This window comes from Pleurodeles waltl, chromosome 11 (genome assembly GCF_031143425.1).
Source record: "Pleurodeles waltl isolate 20211129_DDA chromosome 11, aPleWal1.hap1.20221129, whole genome shotgun sequence".
Lineage (NCBI taxonomy): Eukaryota > Metazoa > Chordata > Amphibia > Caudata > Salamandridae > Pleurodeles > Pleurodeles waltl.
The window spans coordinates 415,398,391-415,417,061 of record NC_090450.1 but is presented as its reverse complement, the minus strand read 5'-3'; the positions used below and the strand labels follow the sequence as shown (position 1 = coordinate 415,417,061).

General features: G+C 46.3%; 1 protein-coding gene across 2 annotated transcripts in view; it reads left to right on the top strand.

Annotated features, from left to right (window-relative positions):
• Positions 1 to 18,671, top strand: part of MYO7B (myosin VIIB) — a 1,466,311-nt gene that overhangs the window by 576,231 nt on the left and 871,409 nt on the right. For both annotated transcript variants that reach the window (XM_069213753.1, XM_069213751.1), the window contains one exon: positions 735 to 877. In XM_069213753.1, the coding sequence (XP_069069854.1) occupies positions 735 to 877 (143 nt within the window). The remainder of the gene's footprint in view (positions 1 to 734; positions 878 to 18,671) is intronic.

Here is an 18,671-nt window from a genome sequence, read left to right as displayed (position 1 = left end):
AAGTAAAATAAACCTCTAAGAGTTAGGGCATTTGTGCATAATGTCTCTTTTACCTTCACGAGATGCAGGTCCACTAGTTTTGCGAATTCATCTGTGTTCTAGATGGGTGTGTAGGACAAGAACTTGGTAAATATTACTTGAGGCCACATTAAAGCCGGAAACCCAATTTCCTTTGTCCACCCATTTTCCCTTCACTCATAGGAGCCCTGATCTTTACAAAGCTGAGGGGTCCCACTTAGTGATGTCCTAGTTTTCCTTTTTACTTGCAGTAGTTCACCAGCATCCAGAGAGATCAATGCAGAACACATACACCTCAACCTGCAGTTCTGCAAGTCGATTGAAAGCTTTCTCTATAAGTTAGAGATCTAAAAGCACATCCTTGAGACCTCAGTACATATAAACCCATGTAGTGTCATGGGGAGCAGGACACACATGATTATATAGTGAAACTCTACCAAGTGTTAGAACTGCAGCAGGGCCTGGATCTACAGTGTGTCATGGAAATACGTAAAATTGGCCATTAATTCACACACAACTAAAGGAAGCCCATAATCCTCACCAGAATTGTACACACTACCCCACATACTTTTTGAGAGATGTTAACTCAAGACCAGCATTTCCATAGATAAGTACACAGCCCTAGAGACCCATGCAGAGCTTTACATTTATTTCATACCTGTTGGCCGATTTCATTATCTATATAATTTGTAATCTTTTTACCACTTGCATTCCAGCCTTTGGCAATGCCAAGACCATCCGCAATGACAACTCCAGCCGTTTTGGAAAGTACATTGAAATCCACTTTAACAGCAACCAAGTGATTGAGGGAGCTCGAATTGAACACTTTCTCTTGGAGAAGTCCCGTGTTTGTCGACAGGTGAGATCCGTTTGTATTCAGAGCATGACTTGTACTGTTCCTACTTGGTAGAAAATTATGATAGATAGATAAGCACGTAGACTGTTTGGTCTGCAGAGGTAGGAACAGTTTTTTAGTTGATCTGAGAGGTTTAGGAGTAAATCGCCTGTTCTTCATTATGGGATCATCATTGATAGGCATAAACATTAAATAACATCTCATAATTGAGGAATAGAACATCACCTTACAAAGACATGGATGCATCTTGGTATAAAGGCACACATATTAGGGCTACAGACTCCCCATATTGAAAATGAGCCATAAACGAATGTAGCTACAGTGACAAAAACTGTATTGTCAATTTGAACTAGCCAAATGTACCCTTTATCACAGAATGCAGTGCAAGGGCAGGTAAAAGATGATTAATTTAAAATGTAAAATCCACGTTGCACCAGAGATCCAGCAACTAAGACCACCGCTTTATAAGAGGGCTCCATTTGCCTAACATGCCAGCCTTGTGGATCTAGTCAGACAGATCCACTCCTGTATTGGCTTGCTACCTTCCCTTCAACAGCTGGTGATCCTGCGTACAGTGGCCAGATTGTTTAAGCCCCCACTACATCTGAGATCAGTGACAACTGAGCAAATAGTTATACCCACAGCACAGTTGACTGCTGAGGTGCCCTTTCAGTGGAGGAGGCTGTTTAGTGGCAGGAATTAGAAAAGTGGGCTTGACAGTCCTACCAGAAGCTAGCTGCAGGTGGTACAGGACCAGGCAAGGATTCCTCGTCAAGAGGAGGAGCCTGATTCCAGGGATACCTGGAAGTGACATAAGGCTCTGTCGCTGTAGGAGTGACTAGACCTTGTCCTGTGCCCAGCATGGAGTTGTGTGAAAGAGAGAGAAAGAGTGTGTGAGAGAGAGAGAGAGAGAGAGAGAGAGAGAGAGAGAGAGAGAGAGAGAGAGAGAGAGAGAGAGAGAGAGAGAGAGAGAGAGAGTCTGGGCTAGAGTAAAGCCTGGCTGGTGCTAGGGCACAGCTCATGTGTTTATCAATGGGCTACTCGCATATGAGGTAAGTTCAGAGTGACATCCTGACTACGTGAAACAGAAGAAAGACTCACCATAATCTTCAGACAAAAAAGAAGACAAGTCCCCACAACAAAGGCCACAGGTTAAAAAGAAAATGGTGGCAGCACTTTCAATTAAAAATGCCAGTACACTTTAGAACATTGCTGAAGAACAAGATGTGGGCAGTGGCACTGTTAGCGCAGCAGAGGTCACAAAATGTCGCCAGAGTCTGAAAGATCATCTGGATGCGACAGCAACTAGTGATTACATTGCAGTTGAGACTGCGGATGGGTGCGTCCTCGCACCCAACAGTGTTTATCATTTAAAAATCGAAATTGAGGGAGACGTGGAGCGCACCATTGGTGTGATATTCTGGGATGAACTTAGTTGTGATATACTGCTGGCTGAGAGGCACTGGCCACCTGATCATGTCCGTTAGCTCCCACATGGGGAAGATGTCATTTTGCCTTCTTTCTTTGAACTTGTTCCAGAAGCGGTAAAACAAGCCTACGCCGTCAAATGGGCTTTAGCGCCGGCACCTGCATTGTACCGCAATCAGGTAGGTTGGGACAAGAACTCACCTTGCCATGTAATACTTATTAGGTCTACACCCCAGCCTCAGCCACAATATCCTGTTAAACATGAAGCTAAAGCTCCTTTGAGGGAGATCTTCACTCAGCTCGAGTACCAAGGAGTAATTGTGCGCTGGGTCTCTGCAATAAATAACCCATTATTCCCCATTGCAAAGCCAGACCATTCGTATCGAATAGTCTTAGATTACAGACACTTAAACAGCCATACACATACATATGCTATACAAAATTCACACAGCACAGCACTTATTAATAACATAGTGCACAAAAAATATAAAACAACCTTGGATATCAACAACGCTTTTTTTTGTCAGAACTTAGCACACGAAAGTCGAGACCTGAGTGCATTCTCATTTGGCTCACCAAAACGCTTCTGCTGTTTGCCCCGAGGCTACAATTACAGCCCAGGGAGGTTCTCAGCCTTTGTAACACCCATATTACTTGATATTGATTCTGAGGTGTTGTCTTACATAGATGACATCTATTCCGAAGATGATGACCTCAAATTCATCTTGCCGGGGTTGATCAGACTGTTTTAGGATTCGCAGCCATTGGTTACAAATGTAATTTTAGGAAAACTAAAATAGCCTTTCTCAGCTTATTATTCGTGGGATACAAGCTAGCAAACACGGGCAAGAGCCTGGCCCGCACTTTCTAGAAAAATGTGCTCAACTCCAACCACCAAATACAATCAAGAAACTACAGTCGTTACTTGGGTGGTCATTATGACCCTGGCGGTATTACAACCTCTGGGCCAAAACGACGGGAGCACCGCCAACAGGCTGGCGGTGCCTCCCGATGTATTTTGCTACCGCCGGCGGTTTCCTGCCATTTTATCCCCGGCGGTGATAATCTGCCAGGGCAGCGCTGCAAGCAGCGCTGCCCTGGTGATTATGACTCCCCTACCGCCAGCCTGTTTCTGGCGGTTTGCACCGCCAGGAAGAGGCTGGCGGTAAGGGGAGTCCTGGGGCCCCTGGGGGCATAGCAGACAGTGAAAAGCGTGACGGGTGCTACTGCACCCGTCGCACGGCCGCAACACCGCCGGCTCCATTAGGAGCAGGCTCCTATGTTGCAGCCGCATCCCCGCTGGGCCGGTGGCCGTAAACTAGGTTTGCGCCCGCCGGCCCAGTGGGGATGTTGTAATGGGGACCGCGGGAGTGCGGCCGCATTGGCGGCCGCACAGCGCCGCCAATGTTGTAATGACCCCCTTGGTTTCTTCACCTTTGGCAGAACTTACATTCCTGACTATGCACAATGTATCAAGCCACTTTATGACTTAATAGGCCTGATTTTTCTAGCAGACACTGGACAGTAGAACACACGCACCCTTAGAGGACTACAACAGGACATGCTAGAAGCAAAACACTTGCACCCCTGTGATAACAAGACAAATTTGGTCATCAGAATAATTGCTGGTGCCATTGGGTTCACTTATGTCACCTTTAATGAAGGAGACACGGTGCCCATAGCATATACATCACATTTATACTCTAATGCAGAACAGCGTTTTGCACCCACAGAAAAAAATCTAACTGCAGTTCAGATGGCTGTCATCAAGGAGAGACCAGTTGCCCAAGGGAAACGCATTATTGTTGTTACCCCGGTGCCAGCCTTAGAGGCCGTCACCAAACAAAGGTTCCTAATGGTAAAGCATTACATCCACGCTGGGTTCAGTGGGCAGCCTCCTGACTACCACTGATGTAGACCACATCTTTGATCCAAAACTTCAGGCACAAGAATTTCTCCAATGCGAACAGGATTACCCCACACCCTTAGATATTTTGCCACTTGACAGATACCATGCTGTCATTTACACGGATTTTTTAGTACAACCAGCTGTAGGTGCCAAACATCAATACTCAGTTGCTTGCGCAACTGTGAACGGAGTGATTAAGGATGGTGTATTCCACCCTCCTAATACCCACGCACAGACCCTATGGAACTGCACAGCCCACCTGGTTGAACTCAAAGCCCTTATCCTAGCGCTAGAACACACAGGGCCAGGACTACTGACTTTGGTTGCCTGTGACTCATACTTCTGCGTCCAGTCCTACAACAAATATCTTTATCATTGGAAATTGAATGGGTTTAGAGAATCTAAAGGGAACACCATAAAACACAGAACTCTGTGGAGGAGGGTGGCTGATCTTAAGGATAAGCTTCCTTCTGTCCATGTTGTACATATATTGGGCCACCAACGTGTGGGAGTACACGTTATCGGCAACAAGTTGGCTGATAAAGCAGCCAAATCTGCAGTAGCTATGGCTTCTGTGGTTGCAGTGACAGTGACAATAGGACCACTGCCTGCTCTGAAAAAATATTTTTGTGAGCATTCACAAAGGGGAAGGGGTCCCATGGGGACCCCTTCCCGTTTGCGAATGAGTTACCATCCACTTCAAGTGGATGGTAACTGCGAGTTGATTTGCGACCGCTTTCGAGGTCATAAATCAACTTTACATCGCGGTGCGACTCGCAAATAGGAAGGGAACACCCCTTCCTATTTGCGAGTCTGAAACACATTTTGCGAGTCAGTACCGACTCGCAAAATGTGTTTCTGCATCGCGTAAGGGCGTTTGCGCCTCGCAAACGGCGTTTTTCGCCGCTTGCGAGGCGCAAAAGCCTTCCTACATCTGGCCCTTAGTGTCCAACAGGCCACTACAGTGTGTGTACCTGGACCACTGCGGTCCCCTTCAACATGATGGTGCATACAAATACATCTTAGTCACTGTAGATTCTTGTTCTAGATTCCTGTGGGTGTGGCCTCAGTGGTCGGCTGACGCTTGAACTGTTATCAAAGACTTGCTGATCTTTATCGGTACATATGCAGTTGAAGCATTCCATTTGGACCAGGTTCCTGCTTTTGGCTCTAATGCATTCAGCGATACAGGGGTGTTGAACTCCATCATTCCTCACCATACCATCTGGAGGGAAATTCGGTCATGTAGAGGAGGAATTGTGATCTAAAGCAGTCCTTAACAGTAGAATATTATGTTCTGGCCGCAGCTGGCTTGAAGTGGATGGTAACCCACTCGCAAACGGGAAGGGGTCCCCATGGGACCCCTTCCCCTTTGTGACTGGACCCAAAAATATTTTTTCAGAGCAGGCAGTGGTCCAAGGGACCACTACCTGCCCTGAAAAAATCCGAAACAAAAGGTTTCGTTTTTTTTTTCTAAGTGCAGCTCGTTTTCCTTTAAGGAAAACAGGCTACACTTGGAAAAAAAAAACTGCTTTATTTAAAAGCAGTCACGGACATGGAGGTCTGCTGTTCCCAGCAGGCCTCCATCCCCGTGAGTGCCCAGAGTCGCTATGGGGGCGCAAATTACGACCCACCTCATTAATATTAATGAGGTGGGTCTTTGCGACCCCATAGCGACTCGCAGAAGGTGTCTGAGACACCTTTCTGCATACCAAGTTGCGACTTGCAATTTGCGAGTCGCAGGGACTCGCAAATTGCAAGTCGCAATTTGGTATTTTGCTACATCTGGCCCTATGTTCATCATGCTAGGGTAGTAAGACATATTTCATATCTCATGTCATTTTATGTTATTGCAAGGTGGTGGGGTTTTTTGTATTAATGACTTTCGTGTTCACAATTCTTTTTCTTGCATTATTTATTATCCTTATCATTGCAGCCCAGGCAACTTATAGTAGATTGCAGTTTTGTTATTAAAACCTATTGAAAACGTTACTGCATCTCCTTCATTGCCTGTGTTTGATTGAGACATGTTGTTCATGTGAGTAAGGGGTAATCTCCGTTTAACCACAACACTCCCGGAGATGTCACACTCTTGAGTCCCTGCATAAAGGCTGCCACAAATCACCTTTTACTGATTGGGTCTTTGATGAGGTGCTGCTTGTGAGCCGGGAGGGTTGGGACAACAGTTCTGACTTGTTGTGGGACTGGCAGACTCGCCTACAAAAATAAGTACTGTCATCCTTAAACCAGCAGTCTTAGAGCAAGAGTCAAATTACGACACCTGAATGACCAGGCTGCTGCCATTGCCCCAGTTGAATGCACTCACTGATACAGAAGTGAAAGCCTTACTGATAGACATGCAGAAAATCCTGCATACGACACAGAGCAAGATAGACACACTTACAGTATGAATAGGCCACATGAAAGATAGGCTGGATGAACAAGTTGGTAACATTTATATGGTAGAGTGTCATAATTTGGATAAGGAAGATGATTCTCCCATGCGGAGGGAAAGCTTCTCAAGAGAGTTTTAGAAGTTACTTACTCAACACATGAAGTCTTGGAGACCTGGTCCCACAGGAATAATATACCCATTACCAACACTGGCAGAATAGAAACACTGATGAAAAAACAGATAATTGAGCTGTCCAACAGGGCTCAGTCTTCATAAATATTAATTGTAGAAAGAGCTTGCGTTCTTTGGCCCTGCTGCTTGCTAAGTGTGCTTCCTTGAGACCAATAGCCCATCTTTTAATCCTTAGGAATTGGTACACAGAACTGCAGCTGACAATGGAAATTGGGAGCTGATAGATAAAGGTATCTTATATCCCTTTTCCTAGGCTTAACTGCAGCAGTAGAGGAGGTACTCCACCCCTTCACCAATAAGAGAAAGGAAGTCAAGCAACTATACATGAACTGCGCAATGCTATACTGAGCCAAAATCAAGTTTACCCTTGAAGGGAAGACTCATGTCTTTGCAGACAGCGCAGGCAGCCATGAAATTCCTAAAGACCAAGGTAGCAAATTTGGATACCCCCAAGTGAGCTGCTTGCAGAGGCTTCCTCTAACCTGAGTGAAAATTAGTTATGTTAATTTTTCTGGCACCAATTAACTGTACTGCAAATTGCAAAAAGTTATGTTGACAAAAACGCCAACACTTTACAGCTACACAGATGCCTGTTATATATATATGGATATGTTACAGAGTGGTGGTAGCCACTCTGTAGTTATAGTTAGGATTCCCAGAGATGGGGATTCCTCAGATTTTTATCTGTTAGTCATTTTGTGCAGTTTAGCAAATCTCCATGAAACTTTGCAGACCTATAGCTTTTGGGATGTAGCCTGCCCAGCGTGCATGTGGTGTCAGTGAAAGCTTGAAAGCTTTGTGAAAAAAAAAACCTCAAAACGGGTTTACAGTCCACCCCATACTGTTACTCACCATTGGTTGGCTCCCACGTTGTTGTCAACTTGCTTCTGACTGGTCAGAGCATCCTGCTGCTTCCACTTTCTCTTCGGCGCTTGCTGGCATCTGTCGTTCATGGAGCTTGGATGAAGTATAGTTTCTGGTCTCTGCAGCCATTGTTCATCCACTGGCTGCAGTATAAACAGGTACAGGTACTTTTTTTCTTCTTAACCAGGCAGTCCTTTGTAGACACCTCACCAGGTCTAATGTTTTTGACGCAGCCCCAGGGGCCACTGCCTCCCCGGGCACTCATTATAAATCAAATGCGGGGGGCACCCAGCCCCCCTGCATCTCTGTGGCCGCCACCTCCCTGGGGGTAAATATGAAAAAAAAGAAAGTGGGTCTGTGTCGGACCCTTGCAGCTCCGGGGACCACCACCTCCCTGGGGCTAAATGCACAGTCGAGAAGCCACAGATGGCTCTGGGGACCACCACCCCCTAGGGCCGGCTCCTGCTATGTCCCAGGGTGCTCACAGCTGGGATATAATTGTTTGCTTTTGCTTGGTGGTAGCTGTCAGATCCCACCAAGCAAAAGCAAACAAACTCCACTTTCTGCAAGAGAGAGCCGTCAAACATATATGCATGCGGGAAAGACAGATGAAAACATTGCTCCTGCAAGCATGGAAGGCGGCTCGCACAGGCCTTGGGGAGCCAGCTAGGACCTCAGGATGGAAGAGAGAGAAAGAGAGAGAGAGAGAGAGAGAGAGAGAAAGAGACAGACAGACAGACAGAAAGAGACAGAGAGATAATAAGCATTGAAGGCACCTGTGGCCTAGTGGTTAAGTTCTCAGACCCTCAACCTGAAGGTTGAAGTTTCCAGTCTAGGAGTATCAGTGGTAATTTCTCTGATTTAATTTATTTTCAACTTCAAATATTTAAGGTACATTCTGAAAGGCCATCTCGCTATTTTTACTTGACAAATACATTTTTCTTATCAAATTGTCCAGGAATATCTCATTCTAAGTATATCAGTCATGAAAGCCTAAAAACCCTCTATCTCTCTCTCTCTCTCTCTCTCTCTCTCTCTCTCTCTCTCTCTCTCTCTCTCTCTCTCTCTCTTTCTCTCTCTCTCTCTCTCTCTCTCTCTCTCTCTCAATTTCTCTCTTTCAAACTTTTTCTCCCACTCACACACCCTTTCAGACCCTTGTGCAACCACTCACAGTCCCACTCAGACCCTTGCGCACCCACTCACAGACCCACTCAGACCCTTACGCACCCACTCACTGACCCAAACACTGACATACCCACTCGGACACTCAGACTCTGATGCACTCACTCACAGACTCACTCAGACCCTGATACACCCACTCACAGACCCACTCAAACACTGACACACCCACTCACAGTCTCGTTCAGACGTAACACATCCATGCAGACCCACTCAGACCCTCACACACCCATTCAGAGACCCACTCAGACCCTCATGCACCCACTCACAGACCCACTCATGTACTCACTCAGACCCTCACGTACTCACTTGCAGACCCACTCAGACACTCAAGCAACCAGTCACAGACCCACTCAGACCCTCACACACCCAGTCACAGACCTATTCAGAAACTGACACACCCACTAACTAACCCACTCAGATACTGCCACACCCACTCACAGACCCATTCAGACCATCACACATCCACTCACACACCCACTCAGACTCTCACAACCCACTCACAGACCCTCTTAGGCACTCATGAACCCACTCACAGACCCTCTCATGCACCCACTCACATACCTACTCAAATCCTCACTTACCCACTTACAGACCCAATCATGCACCCACTCAGAGACCCACTCAGACCCACACGCACCCAGTCACAGTCCCACTCAGACACTGACACACCCACTCGCAGACCCACTCAGACACTGACACATCCACTCACAGACCCACTCATAAGATCATACATCCAATCGCAGAACCACTCAGACCATCACAAACCACTCTCCCACCCAGACACTTATACCCAGAGACATCCTCTCACACTTATTCTCACACCCAGAGAGACAGACCCTTTGCCCGTGCGCGACACAGAGTTTGGTGGTTATGAGGGGTTGGCAGCAGGGCATGCGCGGCAGTAGTTGTTTACACATATAGGCCCTCATTCTGACCTTGGCGGTCGGCGGAGAGGCGGCGGTCGGACTGCGAACAGACCGGCGGTATTAAAAATGGCATTCTGACCGCGGCGGTCACCGCCGCGACCGACCGCCACTTCCCCACTCCGACAGCCACGGCGGTCATGACCGACGGGCTGGAGTCTGCGCACTCCGGTCCGGCGGTCGACCCAAGACCGCCAACGGTATCATGACCCTGCTTACCGCCGCGGTTTCTGACGTTCGGGAACCGCCATGCGAACCATGGCGGTAGGCACTATCGGGGCCAGGGAATTCCTTCCCTGGCACTGATAGGGGTCTCCCCCACCCCCCACTGCCCCCCGAGTCCTCCCCCCACACCCTCCACCCCCCTGCCACCCCCCAGAGGTGGTACGAACCCCCTCCCCACCCCCACCCCGACATGCACATACACGCACCCCGACATACACACATACACACCCCCTACACACACACATACACAACGGGGACACATACCCGCACACATACATGCCGACATGCGCACCCGCCGAACTACACACATTGCCCATAGGCACAGCAGCACTCCCCGCCCGCATGCACGCACTCACACACCCCCTCTACACACTCACACTCACACCCCCATGCACGCACACATCACACAACACCCCCCCACCCCCTCCCCTCACGGACGATCAACTTACCTTGTGCGTTGGTCCTCCGGGAGGTGACAGGAGCCATGGGGAGGTGACCGCCAACAGAAGACCGCCAACAGAAGACCGCCACACAGAAATGTGGGTCGTAATTCTGTGGGCGGTGTTCTGCTGGCGTGGCGGTGGAGGTTGACCAGTCTCCACTTTCCCGCCGACCGCCAGTGTGGCTGCTGGCGGTTTTCCGGCGGAACGCTCCCAGCGGTCAGAATGCGCACAGCGGCATACCGCCGCGGTCGGTGGTCTTCACCGCGGCGGTAACTCGGCGGTCTTGCGAAAAGACCGCCAAGGTCAGAATGACCCCCATAGTAATTAAAATGCCTTTACCTTAAAAAAAAACATAGAAATTCACAAAAAAATAAAGGTTACCAGGACGTTACAGTTAGGTTCTGAAGTTACTTGTGCAAAACCATCGAAATTCATCAGTTATAGTAAGAGTTTTTCAAGTAATTATAACTCGCACCCTCCCCATGCACTGCTAATTACACCGGATATTACAGCACTCATGACAACTTCTATAAAGTCATTAAAAAATGAATAAAACAGTAGTCAAATTATTGAAGAAAAGACTTGCATGTTGTGGGCATGAGTTATAGTTTCCTTAGGGTGCTAGTTATGTAATTTGGCTGCTGCCCTCTCCATAAGGTTGTGAACTCCTCTGATATCTTCTGGAGGTGTGGGTATACCATAATCATCCCAATCCTCAGATGGAGGTTGAGGCTCTGGAATCTTGCCCTCCTTTCTGTCATTCTCAGATGATGATGGGTCATCCCTAGGTGGTGGTGCTATGTGGGACTGAGGTGTCATCCTTGCAGTGGTAGGTGGAGAAATGACTGTTGGAGCTGGAGAAGCAGGTCGTGGTTGTGCCACTGTTTGTTCTTCTGGCTGTTGTGGAAAACACTTTCTATAGTCAGAAAGCATAGCCTGGAGATCCTGGACTAAGGAACAAGGCATAAAGAAATCATCCTGCATATATGGAGGGTCAGGATAACAACTAAAATGTTCTGATTGTCTGTGGGCAGGAGGCTGATGTTAATACTCCTGATAATCGTGCCCTTCCTCATGATACCCTCCTCACCATCCTGGTATTTGAATTCTCAATATCCAATAGATGGTTGGGAATTAGAGGAAATATGTTGGTGGATGAAGAAATCCCAGGTCATAGTAATGTCTCGGGGATCTTCATCGATGGTGGCGTCGATGATGATGTCGTCGGCAGGGATGTCGTCAACAGAATCATCTTCGATGGAATCATCGTCGATGGGGACCTCGTTGATGCGGTCATCAGTACGGCCATCGGCAGAAGAGGCAGCGCCAGTGGGGCCAGCGAGACTGGCATGGTTGTGCTGTTAGTCTCCTCCACAATCTTAGTCGATGAAGTGGGAGCATTGATGGAGGCTGTTGTTGCTGTTTTTGCCATCAACAGTCTCGACGACAATGGTAGTGATGGTGATCGTCGATCCTGCTGTCGACCATGATGGTGTCATCAACGGAATTTTAAGTAAGATTTATTTTCCTTGCCTTTGATTTGCATGAGGGTGATCTTTATCCCTGTGGGAAGTTGTAGAGGGTGCAGATAAGGCTGTCTCTGAGGAGAATTGTTTTTGTTTCTTCTTTTTCATTGAGTCCTTCACCCGGTGATGATTTTTAGAGATTTCCTGCTCCTCTCAAAAGGCCCTTCCTGATACCTGGCCTTCTTGTGAGATCTAGAGGAGGTGTCACTGTCCTCTTCCGCAGATGTTCTCTGCGATATTACTTTTTGAAGCCACAAAAGCAGCCTCCTCTATCTGTCTTTCAAAGTTTTTGTGGTGAAAGTGCAGCAAAAATGCAATTTCTATGTGGCTCATCAACATGCACCTTTTAATTCCCACCGGTCTTGCCGGGACGGCAAAGGCCTTTAAAGTCCAACATAGTAGATAATTTAAGCTTCCAATACTTTCTTAAAGAAGAAACACTGAGCGGAGCTCAGGGAGACTCAGTTCACACACAATGTGCAATTAATATCTGAGGGATTCTGCCTCTCTTGGGAGTGTTCTAGAGGGTGACTGCACCTGATTGGTCATTGTTCAAGTTTGGTCCTTTTTTTAAACGGAAATAGATAAGCTATTAAACTGATGGCCTGATGCCATTATGGGCCATGACAGTTTTACATACTGCTTTAGTATGGTACCGTGGGACCCCCACTTTGACAAAGGGGAATGATTCAAGCATGTGAATCTAGGAAAAACCCAATACTGAATAACCTTTATGACAGTAACTGGCACTATCAGAAACTCACACAGCCTTTAGATTATAATGTCCACGCCTGCTCTTCCTGATGTCTCTTGCCTGGACAAGCAGATTGTTAGGTTACACCTTTTGGTAGCTTACACGTTGGCAAAGGTTAGTCTGTACCATTGGTAGGTGCTAGACATTCCATGTATTGTGACTGCAAAAAATGGTCCCAAAGCATTTGTGGATTCCCTTGTAAATCTCTAAAAGGAGAAGTGCAATTTGGCCTTCTGCTTTCCCTTGCAATTTCCAAGTTATTGCAATGTTTGAAATTCCTGCACAGATTAGAGTTGTGTTTGTGCATAGCCGGCTGAGCTTGTTTTTCAGTTTATATTTTGCACATATTTCGAACTCCCGTCCATGTTTCTTCTTCACCTTACATGTTTATTCTCCCCCTCCCAACCCCCGTCTCTGTTCATTCTCTGACAGAAGGGGGAAAAAAGTGATGTAAAGTGGACAGCGATGACTGCATTATAGCACTTTTCTTTACTCATCCCGTAATCCACCACATCTGCTGCCCCCATTTCGCACCCCACCTGCACCCTGTGTTACATGTTGTAACGTGTTTTTTATTCAATTTATTTTTGAGGCGCATTAATATAGCTTAACTCGACCCAAAGGTATTGGAGTGCTTTACTTGAGCACCACTTACAACACACAGGAACACTATCATTTTTAAAAACAGATTACACAGCAGCGCACGCTGCTATAGTTTAAAGTGCAATAAAAGCCCTGTGATGCGGTCAATGCTAGCTGCATGATAGCGCTTTAAAAAAAAAAACTCTAAGCCGTGTTGTAAAGCAGCTAGCGCTGCTGTGTAACATGTCTAACTAAACATTGACAAAACCAATAAAATTAGCAAAGGCTAAACCTATTGGAGTTGCCAGTGCTTGTTCTGTAATGGGAGCTGATGCAGGTTCGCAGAGATTGGTCAAGGTGATGCAGAGAAAAAAGGGGGATCCCAAAACATGTTTTTCCTCAAATTAATTTTCCATAGCTTTTGCACTCGCGTGTAGCAGCCAAATGGCCAGCTGGATTTAGATGAAATTTGGCCCAATTATAGATTATGGTGTGCAGATGATCCTTTTTGGTAGTACAGTATTTTTAAAGTTATGAGTGATTTAAACTCAAGCCGCTGTCATTTTGTGAAATTAGCGAAATTACGTGCTGTACAGCGGAAAATGCTGATGACAAGGCATTATGTAATTGGCTATTGACTGCCTTTACAAACGTTGAATCAGTTTTGACTCTGTCTCCATGGGGAGCAAGGTCAAGACTGATTTGCATATGGCTGTGTCCAAACTGGAATGGCATGGCAAGCAAAAAACTGATGGAATAAACCCAGATCTGTGACTGGGGGGGTGAATGTTTGATTTGTTCTGTATTCTGTCCATCATCTGTTGTTTTTTACAAAACTTAAAGGCAGCTATGTTGTTTTAAAGATACATTGGCTGTGCTCTGGTTTAGGGGCTTAAATCTAGGTAAGTAGTAGGTTTATTTTTTTCCTCTATCTTTTATCACTTTATTTGAGGCTCTATATTTTTTTTTTGAAATGTCAGAGTACCATGGTACCACCTAGAAAGTACAGTGGTACGTAAAAAAAATGGAAAAAAGTAATATGTAAAAAAGTTAAAAATACACTCTGTTATATTCCATAAATATAGTGTACTACAGTGTATTTTCAGTTTTTTACATATTTACTTTTTAAAAATAATAAGTTTACACAGTATTGCAGTACTAACTGAAAGGTACTATGCTACTTAAAATCATTAAAAAAAATGTAAAAACAAAGAATTACGCTGTGCCACACTATATTTCTCCACTATTGTGCACTTCAGTGAATTTTTATTTTTTATTTACAAAAAAAACAAATCTGTAACTACTGCAGAACTGTGAAGGTGCAAGCACAATAGTGCGTAAACAGTTTTAAATTAAAAAATATATAGAAAAATATTAATTATTTTTCCCACCTGGAAACATGTCTGTATTTTACTTTTATAAATTCAGCCATTAGCCAATCATATGCTGCCTTGTAAGTGGCATTCTCCCGCAGTATACTGCGAAGTTACCGCAGTATACCGAGGCACTTCATATAGCTCGCTGTTTTGGTACTTATTACTTTATTACTACTTAACCTAGTTAGACCAAATACCAAAAAATACCCTTTCCACCCTATAATGTATATTCCTGCCAATTTTCATCTCCATCCATTCACCATTTTCACACTACGTCTTTTAAAAATACACTGTACTACACCACACAGCACTCCACTCTATGCCAATAAACTCTACACCACTTCTGTCTATGCCGCTCCACTCTACATTATTCGACTCTAAGCAACTCCACTGTTCGCCACGCCATGCTACGCTACACCACTCCACTCCACTCTGTTCCACTTCACACTATGTTATTCCACTGTATGACACTTGACTCTACCCCACTATATGCCACTCTACTCCACGCAATTACAATCTATGTCACCGTACTTTCTGCCACTCCACTTTAAGCCACACTGCTGTGCACCACTGCACTCTAAGCAACTCCACTGTCTGCCACTCCACTCCACACCATTCCACTCTATGCCACTCAACTCCACACCAGTGTGCAACTCAACACTCAACTCCACTCTACTGTATGCCGCTGTGCTGTACGCCAATCCACTGTACGGCACTCCACTCTATGCTGCAACACTCGACGCCACTCTACTGTACACCACTCCAGTCTACACTATTCCAGTCTATACACTACACCCCTCTACGTCCCTCCATTATATACTGTTCTACTGTACGGTGTTCCACTCTACCATATTCCACTCTCTGTCACTCGACTACTGCCATTCTATAACACTCCACTCTTTGATTTTTGACTCCACGCCACACAACTCTACGCCATTCAACTCTACGCCACTCAACTCTATGCTACTCCACTCTATGCTCTTACTACTATACCTCACTCCAGTGCACTGTGTTCCACTCCATGCCACTTCACTTTCTGCCATTCTACTCTAAGCCTCTCCAGTCCATGCCACTCATATTTACACCACTCTACGCTATTCCACTCTACACCGCTCTGCACCACTCCACTATACACCTCTCCAGTGTATTTCAGTCCTCTTTACAGCACACTGCTCCATGCTTTTTCACTCTATGCCTCTTGATTCTACACCTCTGTAAGCCACTCCATTGAACGCTATTTCACTGTACATCACTTCCATCCACTCTTCTGTATGCCACTCCACGCAACTCCATTCTACGCTGGTCCATGCTACTCCACTCAACTGGATGCCACATTATGCCCTTCCACTCTATGCTATTCCACTCTATGTCACTTGACTCTACTCCTATGTATGCTAGTCCACTGTATGCCACTCCACTCTAAGACACTCCACTTTATGACATGACACTCTACTCCACTCAGCTGTAGGCAACAGTACACCTCTCCACACTGCACTATTTCACTCTAAGGCACGCCACTCTATGTCACTCCACTCTATGCTATTGTACTTTATTTCACTCAACTCCATGCCACTCCACTGTACACCACTCAACTCTCTACCACTTTACTCCATGCCACTTCACTCTACTCTAATGCACTCTAAGCTATTTACACTCTACGCCACTCCACTGTATGCCACTCCAGTCTAAACTATTCTGCTCTACACTACTTGACTCTACGTTGCTTCACTCTATGACACTCGGCCTAATCCTACCTCACTCTATGCCGCTCCACGCTACACCACTCCAATCTAAGCTATTCCACTGTACACCATCTTCTTTACACCTCTTCACTGTATGCCTCTCCACTCAAGAAAACTCCACTCTAAGCAACTCCACTCTACACTGTTGCACTATACACCACTCCAAATTAAGCCATTCTTCTGTATGCCAGTCAACTCTATACCATTCCAGGAGCCAGCTGCCAAGCCCTAGGCTAGGGGCTTGAGATCCTCACCAGTCCACACATTCCCAGCCTTCCTCTGTAACTACTCCCGACAAGACTGCTTGAGACACTCAGAGGAGCTGCAAACACAGGGGTGATAGCGGATGTGAGAAGTGGCTGGGCCTGAACTGCTAACCCTGCGCTCAGGAGAAGACGGTCAGCCGATTAATCCATGTGCTGGATAGCCTGGCTTCTTCCCCCCTTCTGGTGTGCTTTTTAACCCCTGGATTGACACATTGCCTTCCAAGTACACCTCATATGCAAGGCAGGTGGTTGCATACTCCTTTCTTCCCTTCTCACCTCCTGGGGGCAGTATTGCTTCCCCCGGAAGACTCTGGCAGTTGTATGTCCCACTGAAGCTGTGACATTGGGGACCTACAGAGACAGAGAATTGGTGCTGTTTGAAATTCCTGTCTTCGAATGCCCATGCTGCTCTTGGGGAGGTACCCCCCCCACTCACCCACCCGCATTAGTCATGAGTCACATGCAGAAGAACAATGATAATGCCACAACTACCACCCCCAAGAGGGGGTCCAGCAGGGTGCCTGAGGAGGGGACACCCCCACCATGGACTCCAAACTGGACAAACTGCTGGCGGCAATTGACTCTACTGGGCAACACCTGGATAGCAAGATAGACTCCATTGTGGTCAAACTTGGTCTGCTTCATAAGGACTCTAAATAGGTGGCTGGGAAAGCGTCATCCTTGGAGGTAAAAGTTCAAGCATTAGTACTGGAGACTCAAGTCATGGAACTCCCCCTCACAGACTTAGCGGCACACAAAAAGAAACTGTCAGACCAGCTTGACAATCAGAAAGGAAGAGGCCGTTGCAATAATATCAGGATCGTTAGCCTGTCAGAGGGAATGGAGGGGGAGGCCATGCTCAACTTCTTAGAGGACTGGCTTCAGGAAGTAGTGGCCCCTCAGGGTCTGTCAAAAGTTTATGCTCTAGATTTGGCACATTGGGTCCTGGCTTCCCCGCCCAAACCAGGGGGCTCACCTTCTCCATTTCCAGGGCAGAGATTTCCTACTGCAACAGGCCCACCTCCATGACCCTTTTACAGTGGAGAACACAAGACCCTCACTGTACCTTGACTTTACCTTCCAGGTGCAAACACAGGGCACCTTGCTCCTCTCCGTCAAAAGATGACAAAATGAGCTGTGGTTGTCATACTCCCTGCTTTTCACTGCTTTTCCCAGCCTGCTGGAGACTTGCTGGAAAACTACGATAAAGAGCTGATATGCCCCAATTCTACAGTCCCTCATCGCCCACAACGTTAGATGCGTGGTTGCCCTCTGCATTGAGGAGTGAACCGAGTCACAGGCTGAAGAGGAGCGAACATGATCTGTCGAGGCAGCGGCCTCAAAGTGCTCCAGGGGTGCTCACTGCATCCTGCCCCATCTTCCTGTAGGGGCTCCATTTTGAGTTCTGAGGGTTCCACAGTAGGTGTGTTTGAGAGCACTCTCAAGGGGGTTACCGCAGTCACGGTGAATGACATCATCTGTCCCCCCCAAAGGGATTACTGACATTCGCTTCAAACTGTGAAGTGGTGATAATGTCATATCCTTTGCAGTCCTATTGAGTTACTATACTTCTCCTTCTTTGTCAAGGCATGGGGGGACTAGGGTGTGGGTGGGGGGATTATGCTGTGTGAACCCTGTACTATTGTGCTTTATGCTATTTGGTTGCTGGCCTGGATGGTCTTTTGCCTCTCTTGAGAGCTTTAATGAGGACTTGATTGGCCATTGTTGTTGGCCCTAGTTGCTTATGTTTGGGCAGGATGTATCTATGTCATCATCAAATAAACTTTATTCGATTGTTTTTAGCAATCATAAAAGTCATTTTACATAAAAAACTGTTTTCAGCAGGAGAAAGGATGCAAAGAATAAAATACATATAAATATAAATATAAATATAAACAGATACAATTTAAATGTTTTAAAGAGAAATAAAAGTTAATGAACAGTTTGATTAAGAGGAGTAATAAAAAAGGCCTTGAATATAGTACTTGGG